Below are 18,494 nucleotides of genomic sequence, written 5' to 3' on the forward strand. Positions count from 1 at the left end.
TTTTTGCTGATGATATCATTTTATCTCTAGAAACTCATGAGACTGTAGTAGAAAAATGTGCTAGCTTCATTAATGAATTTGAAAAGATAGGGTACAAAATTAATATTAAAAGATAGATTTTATCTCTTCTATCAGTGTTACTAAATTAAAATGGGGAATTCTATTCATAGCAATGATATAATATCTGTAACTAATGGGAATATATTTTATAAGAAGTTATCAGGACCTACAAAAAAGCTATAAAAATCTATGAACAGACTTCTTTCTTTCTTTTTTTTCCCCAGCAGTGAGGATGAAACTCCAGGTCTCCTCCATACAAGGCAAGTACCCAACCACTGAGCTATACCCTCAGCCAGTAAATAGACATTTAAACGGGGTTTGAGCTGAATATAGCATTTTCTAGTTTGAAATGACTTAATATCATAAAAAATGTTAATTGTCCCCAAACCAATACATAAATTTAGTTCAATTCCAAATGGAATCCAAATATGGTCTATTTTAATTGTGTGAGACATCCTTAGCATTTATGAGAATGAAAAAATGTCCCAAAATATCCAAGAAAGGCATGGAAGAAGAGAACCAAGAGTGTGTGGTTAGGGCAAGCCAGGAGATTGGCTTCGGTACTATGTAGTTGTGGTGAGCAACTGAATATACTACGACTTCGGAATAAACAAGTAAATCAGTGGATAGGATACAGACCTGGAAGTGATTGCAGCACATATAGCGTATACGTAAGATGGATTAATAGCAATCATCTAAGAGCTCTTCTAATAAAAAGCATATTACTGTGTAGAAAGAGAAAGGATTTGATGAGACAAATCACGGAAGACCAACTCCAAATATAACAAATCCATGAAAAGACACTCTGAAGCAGTCGTCATGAGGAAAGTGCCCATCATGTGGGCAATGAGCTGTCACTTCATACTTATCAAACCGGCCAGAATGAAAGCTAGCACCTGTGGCTGGCTGGGATGTGCAGAAAGGAATCAGGAACTCTCAACATCACCGGCAGGAGGGTGAGAACCTTTGTTGTTGGAAAACTGTCAAGTGACATCTCCTAAAATTAAAAATATTTATCTCTTTCAAACCAGCATTCCCAGTGTTGGAAATCTACCCCATAGGAAGAAAATCACTATCCCTAGGGGAATATGTAAAAGATATTTCCCGCAACATGGTTTGTTATGGGAGGAGAAAAGACTAAACTGGACGTAGAAAGGTGTGCGCTATAGAGAAATGGCTGGATCAATATGGAATACCCCAGCCAAGGAGCCACTGGAACACGCGTGAAAGTGCTGCTGAATGAGAAGGATTTCTATGAGATGAAGAAAGTGTGTTCATTGGGACCCCATTTTTGTGGAACAAAAACAGAACAAACAAGCAAAAAATCTCGTGTGTGTGTGTGTGTGTGTGTGTGTGTGTGTGTGTGTGTGTGTGTGTGTGCAAGCTCACGTGTATATCCACGTACTTCGTAGGGCTATGTGAGTAGAAGGAAAGGAAGGTAACCATACTAGGACATTGATATTGGGGCGCACTTAATAGGGCTTGGAGGCACAGTTGGTGTTGAAAGTTAACTTTATAATGCAAGACTGGAATGAAATCTGCAGAAAACCGCCCATCCTTTGTCACTGCATTGTTAATAGCTATGAAAAAAAAGAAGAAGAAAAAAAATAGACATTAGAGTTCCATAAATGATTGTTCTTTATCTTTTTTCCAGAGGTATTTTCCTTATTTTTATCTAAAGTCAAAGCATTTTTAAAACAATTCAATTCTCTGTATTTCTGGGTTTTTTTGTTTTTTTGTTTTTTTGTCTTTTTGAGACAGGGCCTCGTTATGCAGTTCAGGCTGGTCTTCAGCTCACTTTGCAGCCCAGGCTGGCCTCAAACTCGCAGTGATCCTCCTGCCTCAGACTCCTGAGTGCTGAGATTACAGGCGTGTGCCACCATGCCTGGTTCTCTATGTTTCTGCTTCAGAACCTGCAATTTGGATTTTTATACCATTTCTCTGAATTTTTTTTTAGGTTTGCATACTGTAAACTTGGTATGTTGCTTTTGTTAAAAAAGACAGAATGGTTTGTGCTCTTGTTTCCTATGTCCTTCCAGTTGTTTCTACTTTTAGACTAAAGGTGTGTTTCTAAAAGCAAGTTTCACCATAACTGAAATACTGTACTGTAAGTTACAATTAATAGTGACAATTAATGATCTGAAAGTGTGTTATCCAATCTAGGAGGATCAGGGAAGTTTTCCTGGAGAAGGCATTCAGATATTTGCTTATGAGGAGACCCCTTAATTGACACTTACGAGGAATTAGGCAGGCCAAGAGAGTTGAGAGAACAGGTAAGTTTTTCCTGTCAGAAAAAAAACCAGTAACAATGCTGGCATTTATAATAATTGGCATTTATTAAATGGGAATACTAATACAACTGGCATTTATTGCAAGTTCACTATGTGCAAAGTAACCTGCTAAATACTTTGGATTATTCATGCATAGACTCCGTACATTAACCTTGACATATCTAGTCTACCGATGTGGAAATAAGGCTAGGGTGTAGTGTCCTGCTCAGACGTAAAGGGCCCTAGGCATACAGTAATAGGTGGAACTGGGATTCCAACCCCAACGTGTCTATTGCTAAAGCTTGAGGCTTTAATCACTTTAGGGCCCAGCCTACCCTAACGGTATTGAGAGCCTACATTCCTGTGTTGGGTAACAACTGTCTCAGCAAGGGAGTAATGGAGTGAAGTAATTTCTAACATTAACTTGTAGGTATATTAACACAATTTCATTCAAAGAAGCAATTGCATATTCTACTCTGGTTTTAGAGTTTTCAAGGTAGCCAGCTATGAAAAATGTTTCTGTGCAGGTAATTTAATAATTAAATTACCTTTTTCCTCAAACAAATGAAATTTATTCTTCAAATACCACAGAGATACAAATAAGAAGATAACTGTTTACCCTGATTTGAGCATTACACACTAGACACATGGATCAAAAAGTCTGATTTTACCCCACTAACATGTACAATGTGTATGCTTTCATGTATGAGTTAAAATTAAATTTAACTTAAAAACAAACAAAAATTGAATAGTAAAATCAAGTAAAAATAATTTTACTAATCAGAAAAAACATATAAATAATTGCACCTAAAATGGTATGCGGTACCAAGCAGGCACCCTGTGAATAATTGGCTATATGTGTGACTGGTGAGATTTATCACAGCATTCAGCAAAGGAACCCAAGGGGATGTCCTGTGCTCAGGCTTCTACATGTACTAGATTTTGTAATCCCTGATAATAAAAACTGCTCATAGCAAATGTCAAAAAGGGAAGAAAAACTCAACTTCTTTTCATGTCTGTGTTATCCCAAATATGAAAGTATTTTAAAATTAATTTATTCTAAAATATATTTTTATGAGTGCCTATTAATTCTGCAAAACATTGAGTTTCAGTGTGTTATTCTCATACAACTATACGACCTATTTTGATCATATTATCTCCCATTACCTGCCTTCTTAACTCTTAGTCCCTTTCTTTTGTCCAATGATTTCCCCTACATTTTCTTGTCATCTTGTTTTGTTTTGTTTTTTCGTTAGAGTCCATGTATTAGAGATAATATGAAATACTTGTGTTTCTGAGTCTGGCTTACTTTGCACAATAGAGTGATCTCCAGTTCCACCCATTTTCCTGCAAATGAAATAATATTGTTCTTTATGGCTGAAAAACACTTCACTGTAGATATACACCATATTTTCTTCATCCATTCTTCTGTTAATGGGTACCTAGGCTGTTTCCACGCCTCGGCAACTGTGAACGGTGCTGTGATAAACATGCAAATGCAAATGTCCCTTAGTTATACTGATTTTAATTCCTTTGGGTACATACCAACGCATGTTAGAGCTGGGTCATACGCAGGTTTAGTTCTGGTTTTTTGAGGCACCTCCATGCTGTCTTCCATATTGGCTGTACTAATTTACATTCACTAGCGTGTAGAAATGTTCCTTCCCCCCACATCCTGGCCAGTATTTATCAGTTTTTGTATTGTTGATGATAGCTATCTGTCTAGACTAAGATGGAATCTCAGTGTAGTTTTGATTTCCATTTTCCCGTTAGCTAAAGATATTGAACATTTTTGCAGATCCTTATTGGCCATTTGTAAGAGGCCATTCGCCTTTTGAGACGTGTCTGTTCATTTATTTATTCCTGGGTTTTTTTTTTTTTGGTGTTAAATTTTTTGAGTTCATATATTCTAGATATTAATTCTCTTTTGAAAGAGAAGCAGGCAAAATTTGTCTCCCATATTGTAGGATGTCTCTTTGCTGTGTTGGTTGTTTCCCTTGTGTGCAGAAACTTAAAATTTGGTGCAGTCTCATTGTTGATTCTTGCTATTATTTCCAGTCCTGTTGGAATCCTATAACAGAAGTTATTGCTTGTGTCTGTGTATTGAGTTTCCCCTAAGTCTTGTAACTGTTTCAAAGTTTCAAGTTTTTGACAAATTTTAAAGTGATTTTTGTACAGGGTGAGAGATAGGGACCCATTTTCAATTTTCTACCTAAGGATATCCAGTTGTCCCAGCACCAGTTTTTAGTCTGGCTGTCTTTTCTGCACTGTATGTTTCTTGTTGTTGTTGTTCTAGAATCAGACTGCTGTCATTGCATGGGTTTGTTGCTGTGTCTATCTCATCTATTTATGTGTCTATTTTTGTGATAGAACCATGCCATTTTGTTACTAGAGCTTTGTAGTATAATTTGAAGTGGGGTATGGTGATACCTCCAGCCTTGTTTTTTTGTTCTGGACTGTTTTGGCTATTCTGGGTCTTTTGTGTTTCCATATGGTGTTTTGAGGGGGATTGTATTTAATTTGTAGATTTCTTTCATTAATAAGGCCATTTTAACAATATTAATTCTGCCAGTGAATGAACATGGGAAGTCTTTTCTTTTTTTTGGTACCGGGAATTGAACTCACGACTTCATGCTTGCCCGGCAGGCACTTGCACAACTGAGCTATATCCCCAGCCCCATGGGAAGTCTTTTCATCTGGTGTTTTCTTCAATTTCTTTCTTCAGTGTTCTGAGATTTTCACTGTAGAAGTCTTTCTCTTCATAGGTTAGGGTGATTCCTAGGAATTTAATTTTCTTTGAGGCTATTGTGAATGGAATTATTTTCCTGGTTTCCTTCTCAGTTCATTATTGGTATATAGAAAACCTATTGATTTTTGTCCTGTAAGTCATCTTTTCCTTTGAAAGTGTTTTTCTAGTTGAGAGTGGTGGCATATGCCTATAATCCTAGCACTTGTGAGCTGAGGCAGGAGGATTGCCTTGAGTTCAAGGCCAGCGTAGACTACACAGTGAGTTCGAGGCCAGTCTGAAGTACATAGCGAGACTCTGTCTCAAAAAACAAAAGTTCTTTTTTTCTGAAAAAATCTAAATATTTTAATAGGTTGTATTCATGAAGATTTTTCTTTACCTATATACGCCTCATAAAGCACTACATGGCAAGAATTCCACTCTGTTTGGGGTGGAGATAAGGTAGTTGCAACTCTGCCTCATTTTCATGCTTGGCTCTGTCTGAGATTGTCTGTTTACTCAGAACAGAAGCTCCCTTAAATTAGCTAAACAAAAAGGAGGAATTTACCCTAAGGAAACCAGAGGATCCTGCAGACCCTAAAGGAACCCAGTTGATGTGGGTCTCAAGAGGCTGGAAAAACAACTGAAAAAAAAAAAATCTGAAACTTACATTATTTTGGAGCCACACATCTTCTGTTTCTGTTTTTTCTGTTCACTTGTTTTATTCCTTCCATTATAGATCCACTTTTCTGATTTAGTGTACCAGGACTCCTTATGGGATTTGGATGACTTCCAGGTCGATAGCAATCAAGTCAGATTCTGAGTTCAAATAATCTGAAGAATGACCGCTTAGCTGCCGGCCCACTAATCATTTACCTTCCGCTACCCGCAGGCCCGGTCTACAGATGTGAGTAAGGAGGGTTGGGACCATTTACTATGTAGTATAGAGGACTTGCCCTAGGGCGGAGGGAAACTGTCACTGTCTTTAAGAACACTGAATGGGTTTAGAGCTAACTGCCACTAGTGTAATGGTCCACAGAGCTACTAGTACTATCCAACAGAAGGTGAATGGATGAAGAAAATACGTTCTGTATACACGATGGAATACTATTTAGCCTTAAAAAGAAGGAAATTCTACTATCTATGATGACATCTGGGGGACCTTGTGCTAAGCGAAATAAGCCAGGCCCAGAAAGATAAATACCATATGATCTCACTTATACGTGGATTCTAAAAATGTTGAATTCACAGAAGCAAAGAGCGGAATAGTGGGAACCAGAGGCTGGGGGTGAGAAGAAGGGTTAAGGGGAGATGTTGCCAAGAGACAGGGTGTTCACTGAGATAAGAGGAGTACAAGAGACCTGTTCACATCATGGTGACTAAAGTTAACAACAATATATTGTATCTTTGAGAATTTGAGCTACAGATGTTGTCAAAACTCGCACAGTCACTGTGAGCTTGATTTAGACATTCTACTGTATGTATATATTGTTTAAAACAGCATTGTCTACAACATAAATATGAACAATTTTTGTCTGTTTTTAAAATTTCTTTTTATTTTAAAAATTAAAAAAACTAACAAAACAACAATGAAGATAAAATCAAAACAACATGAAAACAACAAAAACGATACATGACCTCAAAACAAAATGACAGGAATTAACAATGGTTGCTACATTACATACTGTTATCTTCAACCAAGTTGCTCAGTTCAACTGAAAGTAGGAATGTAAGACTGATCAAACAATCAAAGATAGTAACAAGTAAAAAAAAAAGTAATTGGAAGTGATGCAGAACTTCTCCATACAAGGTAGTACTAGTTCAGCAATGGTTCTTATACTGCATATTGTTGTTTTCAGATCAGTCATTCTGATTACCAGATTGAAGAGGGCAAAATTGGTCAAGAATAAAGAAAATTTCAAGCATTGACTGTTCCTTTCAATAAATCACAGACGTCAGCAATACACCTATTCCAGCTATCCTTATACATACATATAAATTTTGCTTTTGTTTGTTTTTTGAAAGTACCACTTTACATAAACTCATCCATGATGAGAGATTTTCCTGTACAACTGAATACATACAAATGAAGCCTAAATAACTTGAGGACAACTTTGCAGTACCTTCTTAAATTCATCTATCCATGTATGGGTCTTAGGAATTATGTATTGTATAAAATATGTTTTTCTTAAATATCATTCGGTTTTAGGATGAAATTTGTCCTGTACCTTAAAAAGGCATTAAAGGTATAAAAAGGCATTAACTCTAACATGGGTTGAGAAACTGCACATGTCTAACCAAGGAGGCCCTGATGAATGAGTCACATACCTGTGTGGTATGTCTCCTATCTTACTCAGGAGATAATTTATGTACTATACAGTTCCTTGACTTTCTGATGTAGGTCCTGCTGTCTAAAATATGATAGTTTTTTTCAATATTACCACCATATCAATTTATAAAACTCAAATCAGCTAACTTCCCTTGCAAAGGGTTGATGGAGGTTAAAGGAGAATAGTGGAAACTTTGAGTCTAAAACTAGATTCTTTTTCTTGGATTGTCTGTAGTTTTTTTTATCATGGCCTCAGCTTGCTTGCCATTATTAGCAATGGGTAATTAATAGTTGGCTTGAATGGGCTTTCTTTTAGCGGCAGGTTCTACCATCTTTCAAGTGAATTTTGTCAGGGCCAATCCTACCCCATGGATTGTCAGCCTAGACTCCTGATATCGTTCCAGGTAGAGGCAAGTGGAATAGCAACCGAGAACAATGGGGTGACATCTTTTCCCTTTGGTAGCTTTTCCTACGCTGACAGCTCAGTTTGGGCCAAAGCACCTGCTTGTTCATGGTTATAATGTGATATTGTTAGATATCAGAGGCTATTGCGTCTGCTTAGGTTAAAAACTGTCTTTAATAGCTTTCATTTCTGTTTTTCTATTTATGTGGTTCTCTATAATTCCTAGTTTTCAAATGTCTGTGTCTTAGTCTCTGTATTGCGCTCATTTTATATATTTTCTTCTGAGACTTTTAAAGCAGATGTTCATTTTATCAGCACTCAGTGACTTTCTTGGGCAGTGACTGAATAAGCTATCCGACTGGCCATACTCCTTAAAACACAGTCCTTACCCTGGAGGACGGGAAAGCAGATCAGCAAATAAATTTTGGTTGGCCAGAAGCTTCACTTAGTGTACTCCATATAATACAAACAATTTTATCAAAATTCAGTTACCACCAGCTTTTTAACCCAATTAACAAAACCTATAAACATGTCTTCATTATTTTCAAATTTAGACACGAGGACATCCTCTGTCCCCAACCCCGTCCTCACTCAGCACAGGTGACGTATTTGTGGCCAACTTGTGTTTTTCATACTGTCACATTACCCTCCTGAACCCAAGATCTTGAATATTTGATTTCTTGTACTTTACAGCATATGGCACTCAAAATGGTGCCAATTCCCTGAGCACAGTTTCAGAGCTGCTCCTTCATTTTTAAAGAGTAAGTCACTGAAAGTCTCCTGAACACCAAGAGTTTTGGAGCATGTTTTCAGAGAAGCTGGAAGATACATTCTTTTTGCTCATTCTTCTGCTTTCCCCTATCCAGGGGATTGAACCCAAGACTTTCCACACTGAGCTACATTCCCTCAGGCTTTTTATCTTGAGACAAGATTTCTCTAAATTGCCCAGTTACCCAGGATGAACTTGAATTTAGGATCCTCCTTCCTCAGCAGCGGAGAGTGCTAGGACTGTGAGTTTGTCATCAGCCTTTTCATTCATTTTTACCACTGCCTGCCCAAGCTGAATCAGTCACTGTGGGCCCTGAGAGGTGCGTGTCCTGATAAACAGCATTCGCTGAGAACCAGTGAGTGAATGCATCATCTCATTTTCTTGCAATTCTAATTTATTTCATGGACTCTTTAACTGTTGGGGATGACAGAGGTGTGACCTTGCTTGAAGGCTGGAAAGTGGACTGGGCCCCTTTTTTGGAGATAAAGGTGAAAAATTATGGCATTTTGCATTTCTTCCACACTGGCCATTTTCCTTTGGAACCTCATTTCAGAAGTTTTCCCATCTCGTCCAATTTCTCAACCCACAAAGAATCCATTTTACAGATAGTCCAGCCTACATCTGTTTATCGTAAGAGCTCACAGCTCTTTACACCGTATGGACTATGCTTCAGAACAAAAATTATTCAGGGTACATTTATTGTTTTTATCTATCAGAAATGAGGAAACAGAGGTGAACAAGACCAAGAGGGCCCTGGTTCCTTGCAGTGGCCGTTGTAGGAGCAGAATGGCTTCATAATTCATTGACTCCCTAAATCACTGAGAAAAAATGGTAGTAAAAACTGGAAAGGAATATGCATTTGCTATGTTCTATAGCATACCATAGGCATTGAATTGAAAGGAAACATAACTTCGTAACAGAATATTCCAGATCAGTTACCTCCACTCAGGAAATAATTCTCATCATTGTCTTCAAGTATAGAAATTACTTTATCCTTTTCTTTGAAATTCCCTTAAATCTGTTATTATTCAGGATCTCTGTCCAATTTCTCATCAAACTGGCCTATTTGTAGCTTCCAAACGTTAACACCACTATCGGAAATGAAGCCTATAAAAATGCCTTAGGGGCATAAACTATGTGTGAGGCAAAGATGGTATTTAAGCCCTTAATGAAATTATGAGCTTTGGAACTGTTGCCTACGGAATTTATAGGATTTTTCCTCCACTTCCCGTTTTGGGTGGAGATGGAAGGTGGGAAACAGTTTTAATACACATTTGTCACGTTTATTGTCTTCTCTTTTAAAATGCAATTTTCACGAACCAAAGATTTATGAGTATTTCACATTGCTTGAAGGGATCTATAAACTTTCTTTTGTTCAACTCTCAAAGCAGCGTCTCCCTACTGGTCTAACTCTTGCAAGCAGAAAGCTAAACGTCTGTCGTGTCTGCACAGATACTTCTTCGGAAAAGTGCATGGGAGAAGAAGAGAAAAGTGGGAAGCGGGGAAAAGTATAAAGAGAGGGGAAGGGGACAGAGCAGGGAAAGAGGGAGCCCTGGCTTGCGGACCAGCATTCCGGGAGCAGCCGCAGCGCGGAGCCGCTGACGCCCACTGGTCCTCGGAGCTGCCAGTCGGGGTGTAATCCTGTAGGAATTTCTCCCGGGTTTATCTGGAGCCGCACTGCCGCCTCTTCTCCCCTAGTCGCCCGAGGAGCTCAGAGAAGCAGGCTCAGGAGGGAGAGAGGGAGGGAGGGAAGGAGCGGGAGGAAAAGAGGCGGAGGCGGAGGCCCGGGAGGAGCGGGGGGGGGGAGGAGGAGGAGGAGGGGGAGGAGCAGGGCCGCAGCCGCCGAGCCACCAGCCCGCCCCGGCGCGCGGCTGTCCAGACGCCCCGGGAGCTCCGGCCGCGCGGATCGCGCGCCCCCGCCGCTCGGCCCCCAAACTTCAGCTCCATTTCGAGCCGTCGAGTTTATTCCTTAAAACCAGAAACCAAGCCGCGACGCGGGGAAAGAGTCCGCGGGGGAAGGAGTAAAACCACAGCGGACCCGGAGAAGCTCCAGAGAGCAGCCTCCCTGGAGCGCCAACTCTGTGCCCGGAGCGCAGAAACCAACAAGTGAGAAGGCGCCGCGTTCCCGGGGCGCAGCGCGGGCGGCAGGAGCAGGCGCAGGAGAGAGCGGGCGCCCCCGAGCCCGAGCCCGAGCCCGAGCCCGAGCGGATCGCGGCGGCTGCTCGGCTCCGGATTCCTCTGCGCGGGCTGAGCGCTGGGCAGGAGGCTTCGTTTCACTCTCTTTGCGAGCGGCTGTGAGAGAAGCCGGTTCCTGAGGAATATGCGGCGCGCGTGGATCTTGCTCACCTTGGGCTTCGTAGCCTGCGTGTCGGCGGAGTCGGTGAGTGGGCCAGGCCCAGGACGCGCGATGGTTAGGGTACCCCAGTCCACCAGAGCAGCTCGCGGGGTGCCGGGGAGCGCCACGCGGGGGATCCCCCTGCCGGACGCAGTCCTCGGCCCCGGGAATCTGCTGGGAAAAATGCGCTGGCTTCTCCACCCCTTCCCCCTAGAAAAGCCCTAGTTTCAGGCGTCTCCCCACGGACACCGGGGTTGGAGTACAGCATGGCAGTTTTACCTGCTTTCAGAGGCCCCGAAGTCACTCCCAACTTCGTCGCCCTCGGGGATCTTGCTTCGAGGTGCGGGAAGGACGGAGGGGAAAGGGTGCCTGGTGGCGGGAGCCCGGCTGCGAGCTGCGAGGGATCGAGCGCACCCCGGGAGCTCCCGGGGTGACCTGGAAACTTTGGGGACGTCCCCCCACTCCAGGTTTGCAACTGGACTGAATGCAAGTTCTGGGGAGACGGGGGAAGATTTAAGAAACCCAAGAGTGATTGCAGAGGAAAGTTTGGAAAAGTTCTTTTGTTTGATGCGCCCTGTGGCTGGGGCTAGGTCCCGACCCTTCGTGGAAAAGCGGCCCGCGGTCCCGCAGGGGACTCAGAGATCCGCAGGTCGCGTCGGCGAGTGCGGGGGCGCCGGCCGCAGGAGCCCGGTCCTCGGGGACCTCTCCTAGAGGGCTGCGGAGCGGTCGGAGCCTGGGGGCAGGAGGACATTTTAATCCGGGTTGCTCTGGAGTGCGGCGAGCACGGCAGGCTGGGAGCGGGGACCGTCGCGCGCGGCCTCGGGTCGCCCGATGCTCGGGGACCGGGGCTTTGCTCTGCCGCGCGCGCGCGCTCGGGCTCGGCTGGAGGAGTCTCGGCGGGCGCGGCTGGCTGCTGGCACCCGGCATCCCTCCCCCGCCCTCGCGGTGCGAACTGATTGCTCCTGTGGGTCGCGTTTCAAGGGTTGGAGCTCGTTTCCCTACGTCGCCCAATGAGCGCCCTCTAATGGGAACTGCCTCCTCGGCTCCCGGAGTCCGCAGGCGTCCGGGCCTGGGAGCTCCGTCCGGCCAGGTGCAAGCCGGAGCACCTCGGGTTCGGTTCGGTCTGCTTGCTGTACCCGCGCCGCCCGCGGCGGTGGTTTCTGTCCTTTCTGATTCCTCGCGGCTGCTCTTTTTGCCCCCTAATAACGTGTCCATTTTTAACTAAATGGACTGTTTTTCCTGGGCAGATTACGTGTACCGTCTGCAGTAGGTTTTGTGGACAACCCCTCCGACCCCACCCCAATGAGCTGAGGCAAGTTCGGATTGGGAAACTTGTTTGGCTCTCGGCATTGTCGTGGGTATTTGCTATCAGGGTGGTAACAGAGCCCCAAATGTTTCCCTGGGTTGGAGCACGTAGAACTGGAAAACTATGCAGAGTAAATGAGTATTTTTGAGTTCTCAGGTTGTAAAATACAACTCGGAGCCTTATCAGTATTTCTCACTGGCAAATGATGGTTTAATCCGTGGGGATTAGCAGCCTCCCAGCCAGGGATGAACTTTGGCTCGTGGACACAGAAAGAGAGAGATTGTGTGTTTATTTCGGAAAAACATTGTTGCTCATCTTATTGCAAAACAGGGCAAAGGGACAATTTCATCTAATGATTTTTTTAAGAGAAGCTGTGCCTAAAATTCTGTCTAGTTTTAGGAGTTTTTCTTTGCTAAGGACTAAATGCTGCCCAGGGGTTTGCTAAGAAATGTTCTTGTTTTGGGATTCCAGAGAAAGAAAAATCCCCTGGTTTGTTTTTTGCAAACATCTGACAGTGCTCCTTAAGGAGTTGTTTCTGGCTGAACGATACCAGTCCTCCCCACTGATAACTTTGCCCTGAAGTCTGCATCTTAAGGAGCTAATATTTCTCAATTCGAACCAGAGTTGGATGTTTTCTGAGTGAACGGCTTTATTGCAGTAGACACTGGTTTCAGCCATTGGAATATCCTCCAGAAGGGTGATTAGATATTTTTAAAATGTCAACTCGGAGATTCGCTGGAGTCTTTGTTAGGCAGTGAGTCAGTCTTTCTCAGTGGAAGATGTTTCAAGGCCGGGAATGGCTAATAGTTTGTTTAAATCACTTTCCAGTCTCGATTTGTTTCACGTAGAGCAGCATAAATATACACGGACGCCAAAGGCTTAATTTTTAGAAGTTTAGCCTTTAAGAGAACATTATTTCCTGTGCTTTGCATTTTAATTTGAAAACTGCCGCTGTGTCCTGGGATTTAGAAGTGATCCTTTGAGCTGAGAGGCTGTCTTTAAAAGGAAGCAAGGAGAAATGTCTGTAGTTATGAGCTCTTGAGTTTTAGACCTAGCTGGGGGTGGGGAGATTCCCAGGCGCTAAGCCTTAAAGCGATCTCTGAAAAGGACCCAGCAGCCAGTCCTGGGTGGATGCAGAGAAAGCCATTCATGCCTTCCACTGGCAGGTTAGGACTTTCACTGCGGGGACACCTGGCAAAGGGAAAGACAGTGTGGCAGGGGTGATACGCTGCTGCTTTTCTGTCCTTTTTTTCTCGTGACTGTTTATTTTTAGAAATAATACATTGCAGGCTGCTGTAAACACGTAATTTGAAGTGGGAAGATGTATAAGGAAAGGAGTCATTTTGAGCCAGTGGGATTTTATAAACATGCTTAGATGTCTGTAAATTAAAAGAAACTCTCAAGTCTTTCGGAGCTGTGCATTGTGCAAGGCAGGCTCTGGAAACTTTGCATTAGAAGGGAAAATAAAACGGAAATTACAGAACTTTTGCAGCTCCCTTAAAGATGTATGTTGGGTGTTTGGGTGATGAGACAAATTACTTCTGCGAGAGAGCTTGATCGAAACAGGGCTTTTCATCGCTTAGTTAGATATTAGCAGCAGATAGATGCCATTTAAAAAGGAAAGCTCTTAATGAAAAAAGATGAGGCTTGCAAGATGATGTTTGTCCAAGGAATTTGCCTTTCAGCTCCTGCTTCTGAGATATCATATATCTAGTTGTTATTTTTTAATATGAACTGATAAACAATAGCTATACCTATTGTGAGGGTACCCTGTGATGTTTTGATACATGCATACATTGTGTGAAGTTCCAAGCAGGGCAGCATATCTAGTGTGGATAGTGCCCACCGTTCAAAGGGCAGCTTACCAGAGACTATGTGACATGATCACTCAAATGGCACCATGGAGAGTGATTAGTTTGGGAAGAATTTCAAAAGATCATCTAGGTTTTCCCAGGGCAAAACCAGATTTCAATTTGCCTGGAGCCCTAGAGACCTGACTGGCCATCAGAGATATCTTGGAGTCTGCTCAGGGTGGTCAAGTCTGTCAGCTGCATAGAACTTGGCGAGCTCTGTCATTAAAGTTTATAGGGAGTCCAGTTAAGCCAGTGTGCTCTTGGCGTGGCTGCCAGCTGTGACCCAGGAGCAGGTTCTGGGAGGAATGCCTTTGAGTTTAGATTCTCACTAGATGTCCTTCCTCCACTGCCAAAAGCCAAACTAAAAGATCTCGCCCATCATTTTCTTCTTCCCAAGAGAGAAAGAAGAGCTACCATGCATGCCACTGTGAAGAGCACATTCCAGTATCTCAGAGTCACTTAATTTTTTCACGAACTGGGAGCCAAAATAAAGTGTTAGAGAAAAGTCAGAAGTCAGGAGGAGGAGCCTTTGCTGAAAACAAGCTGCAGGTCTTCAGCTCTTGTAGTCAGCAGGGCCCAAGCTGTCCTGAAGAGTCTAATCCTTTGTATTTGAATCCTAGATCAAATCCTTGACTCATTCATCTTGGTTCACAGCCATGTCTGTCTGCCTCCAAAGCCACCTGTATTTATTCATCCACAGCCAGGTAATCAGCAGGTGACTCTCCCTGCTAGCGGGTGGGGATAAAGCAATGAGCAAATCACGCACATCCACCCTGCCTTCTTCCGTCCCTCTGATGCAGATCTCTTCTTTCAGTTCTTACCTCTGTTGGGCCCTTGCCAGCTTGTTCATCTATCTCTGTCAGTAGCTGTATAGTTGCCATTCCTCGCCCAGATGCTTGTCTACTTTTTGATTTGTCGTCTGTAACTGTGATCATGTTGCCCATGGTCTAGGAACTTCTTCAAGTCCTCATTACCATGCTGTGGAGTCCATGTGCTCTGACCAGAGTTATACATTCTTCCGTAGTAGTGCTTCAGCCACTCCCTTGTTCTCTGTCCGCTGTGTCTCCTGGTCCGGGCCGACTGGTGTCACTGTTGTGAACATTTCTTGCACATAGTCACCTGTTCAGCATTTCTCCTTTGCAACTTTGTCAATTAGCCCCAAGCTCTAAATAGGTCCTTAGGACAGATTCAGCACTCCCCCTTCCTTTTTATGCTTCTGTAAATAGTAAGGCACACTGGTAATGAGAATCCCTGGGAGTACGTAAAATCTGTATTTCTGTAAAGCATCTCAGATGATGCTAGCATATGATCTCAGCTTCTTGGGAGGCTATGGCAGAAGAATCAAAAGTTTGAGCCCAGCCTGGGCAACTTAACGCGAGACCTTGCCTCAAAATTTTAAATAATGGAGCGCTAGACATACAGCTCAGTGTGAAGACCCTGAGTTTAATCCCCAGTACCAAGAAAAAAAAGTGCAGCGTGAGAATTGGAATTAAGAATGCCGTTGTAACATGACTGTCCTGAGCATAAAATGAAGGGGCCTATGCTTGGTGCTGGAGGCACAGAAGGTACTTAAGCGTTTGATTTTCCTTCCCTCCCTCTGTCTCTTCTCTCCACCCTTCCCCCGGCTTCGGTTTTCATGGCTTGAAAGGTGCGCCACATAAGGTGCTTTATATCAGGTCTCCTACTCCTCTGACCTTTCTCATCAAGATTAGTGCTCCCTGAGGGGAGGGGCCAAGTCTCCAGCCTTCTGAGTTCTGCGGGTGCAGAGCTGGGTCAGGAGCCAGGCAATCCCTGCGGGTGCTGAGATGCAGGCCCTTGCGGGCCTGGCAGTCTGGGTGGGCAGGTATCCCTGCCTAAAGGCACTATGCAGTGGGGGCCGAATCCCCCAGCCACCGGTGGACCCACAGTTTGCTAGTTTGGCCCTCTGTCCGGACTGCAGCTTCATCCTCACTGTGGGGTTGGTATGAGGCAGCACAAGACACCAAGGAGAAGTCTGGGTGCATCAGCGGTGTGCTTTCGGTGTCCGCCAGCTCCCTCCAAGTGGATTCAGCAGCTGGAAGGAGAGAGCTGGGTCTGCCTTACACAGGTGCTGCTGGGCATCCGGCATGAGGGGTGAGGGTGTGGAGTGAACGTGGGGGACTGGGGCCGAGAAAGGGAACACTTGAAAATTTTTCAGGGTGGAAATTATTATGTTATTTTTTTTCAGGGTGAAAAGGCATGAAATTTCTCCTTGGAGCTATTGGAGCTTCAGGTGCTGGTATTAAAAATCTGATTCACATTCTGGCATGTCTGTTTCTAAGGCAGCATTAGCTTTAGCAACAAGGCAGGAGGGGCGACTGCTTCAGAATTGGAAAGGACGCTGTTGGAGTAGAACTGTGGATGTCTTTTTTGGGGAATCTGGAAGAACCGGTGGGACTGGGAGAGGGGTGTGTATAGTCTTAGTGTCTTTGGAGGCGTCACGTTTGAATTTCTCATCTACAGAGCGGGGATTGCAGTCGGTGCCGTGATAGCCAGTACATGGCCAAGCTATAGAAAAGTGTTATTAAAAACAGACACGTTGTGACCTTCCTTCCCTGTACCATGGAATATATTTCATGAGAAATGTCACAGAAATGCAGCAGGTGTACCTTTCTTAATGTGTACTTCTCTTACAATTATACAGGTATATCAAATATAAACAGATAGAAACATAGGATATATGCAGTTAATTAGAATTTAGTCTTACAGAATGGCACCTGGAACAAGATATATAATTATTAAAGAAAATTTATTTTTTCAAGCTTGTTATTACAAAAGGAAAAGTTAAGGTGTGTTTTAATATAATTTATTATGAAATATAAAGAAAGTAAAACAAGGGTATAGCATTTGAAGGCTGGGCAAGTGAGGCTTTGCACAAACGTAATTAACTATCTTATTGTACCCTACAGGGTCATGTATAGTAGGGGATTTAAACTAGAGAGACTTTTTCTGCTTTTACTATTTATTTTTTTCTGTTCTTGAAGTGTGATTTGAGAAATACTAAGATTAACCTAATCAGTAAGTAATTAGTAAGCCCCTGTTCAATACCTCCTTTTAAATTTATTTTTATTTTTAATTAACAGATAAAATTATATGTATTTATTGCATATAACATGTTGTTTTAGAGTGAAATAGTTCAGAACTGTTCTTAAAGTGAGGAATTCATTCACAGTACAGAAAGGTAAGTCGTTTCTAATGGCTGATGACAGTCCGTCATTTTGAACGGTGTATTCACTGTGTACTTGGGTTGTACATTTTGCTCTCCATTCTCAGGACTGAATGTCTGCTGTTTATCCGTATGTCTTCTAATACAAGCCAGTGTGATACCATCATCCAGTGTGACTTGATATCATTTGCGGAGCTTTTAAGGCACAGGTTTTAGACTGTGTTGTAGGCTCCTTGCGTAGTTTCTGGCTTGGACTTCTACTTGGAGAGGGGCCCTTTGACTGGAGCCTGGTTCTGAGTGCTAAGGAGAGCATAAGCAAGAATCTCAGTAAGATCTGGAAGTGTGTGGGTCAGCGATGGACTGCTTGCCCTACAGACGTGAGGCCTTGAGTTCAATCTCTAGGACCACCCTTCAAAAAAAATTAAAATGGGCAGTCTGTGGTACATAGCTCAGAGCCTGAGTACTGGAGTTAAGACTGGCTTGGGTTAGAATATACTTACTGTGCAACCTAGGGGAAATGTCTGAATCTCTCCGTGCTCAGTTTTCTCACCTGTAAAATACAGTATCTTAAAAGAAGTTCTTGAGATGATGTGGATAAAAATAGGTGTTTTTTTTTTTTTTTAACAAATGGTGTATTCATCCAGTATATTATGTTAATTATTTGTTGGCATGCACACTATGTGGGCTCACCTCCTAGGCCCCAGCCCAGAGGGCATGGTCTTCATGGTCACGCCAGCTTTTGAAGCTGGAGCCTTTTGCATATCTTGGGGTAGACTCCCTCTGTGTTGAGATGTTAGGTGTATGTTTACACTTAGCTTTTTTCTAAAAATAGGTGATGAAGGAAAATAGCACCATTTATTGTTTCTGGCTGATGAAAGTTTTTTCTTACGGGTACTGGCCAGATCTATGTTACACTTGGAAAACCCACCTTTTCTGGTAGTTTCTCCTCTGCAAATCTGTCCAAGGGAAATAAGCAGAGCTGGGTAAACAGTGTTCTTACATGTGTTTCTTAAAGCTTTACTTACAATAGTTTACAACATGGAAACACCCCGAGTATACAGTAATACAGTGATAGTTAAATGAGATTCATATTCCCATTAAATGTCATATAGCTATTAAAAGTGTCCTTGTATAACTTGGAGACTATTACAGACAAAAAGCAGGATATAAGGCCATATATCATATGACTTTGGTTATTACATTAAATAAGTTTATAATATACATAAAGACAGTAGATGTATATAGATATGTCTATGTCTG

General features: G+C 42.8%; 1 protein-coding gene across 1 annotated transcript in view; it reads left to right on the forward strand.

Moving 5' to 3' along the window:
* Positions 1-10,403: 10,403 nt before the first annotated feature.
* The window catches only part of Sdc2 (syndecan 2), a 101,021-nt gene continuing 92,930 nt past the window's right edge, over positions 10,404-18,494 (forward strand). The window contains exon 1 of the mRNA XM_005381834.2: positions 10,404-10,936. Within this exon, the coding sequence (XP_005381891.1) occupies positions 10,877-10,936 (60 nt within the window). The 5' untranslated portion in view covers positions 10,404-10,876. The remainder of the gene's footprint in view (positions 10,937-18,494) is intronic.

Source organism: Chinchilla lanigera, unplaced genomic scaffold, assembly GCF_000276665.1.
Source record: "Chinchilla lanigera isolate Chin_1 unplaced genomic scaffold, ChiLan1.0 scaffold00016, whole genome shotgun sequence".
Taxonomy (NCBI): Eukaryota; Metazoa; Chordata; class Mammalia; order Rodentia; family Chinchillidae; genus Chinchilla; species Chinchilla lanigera.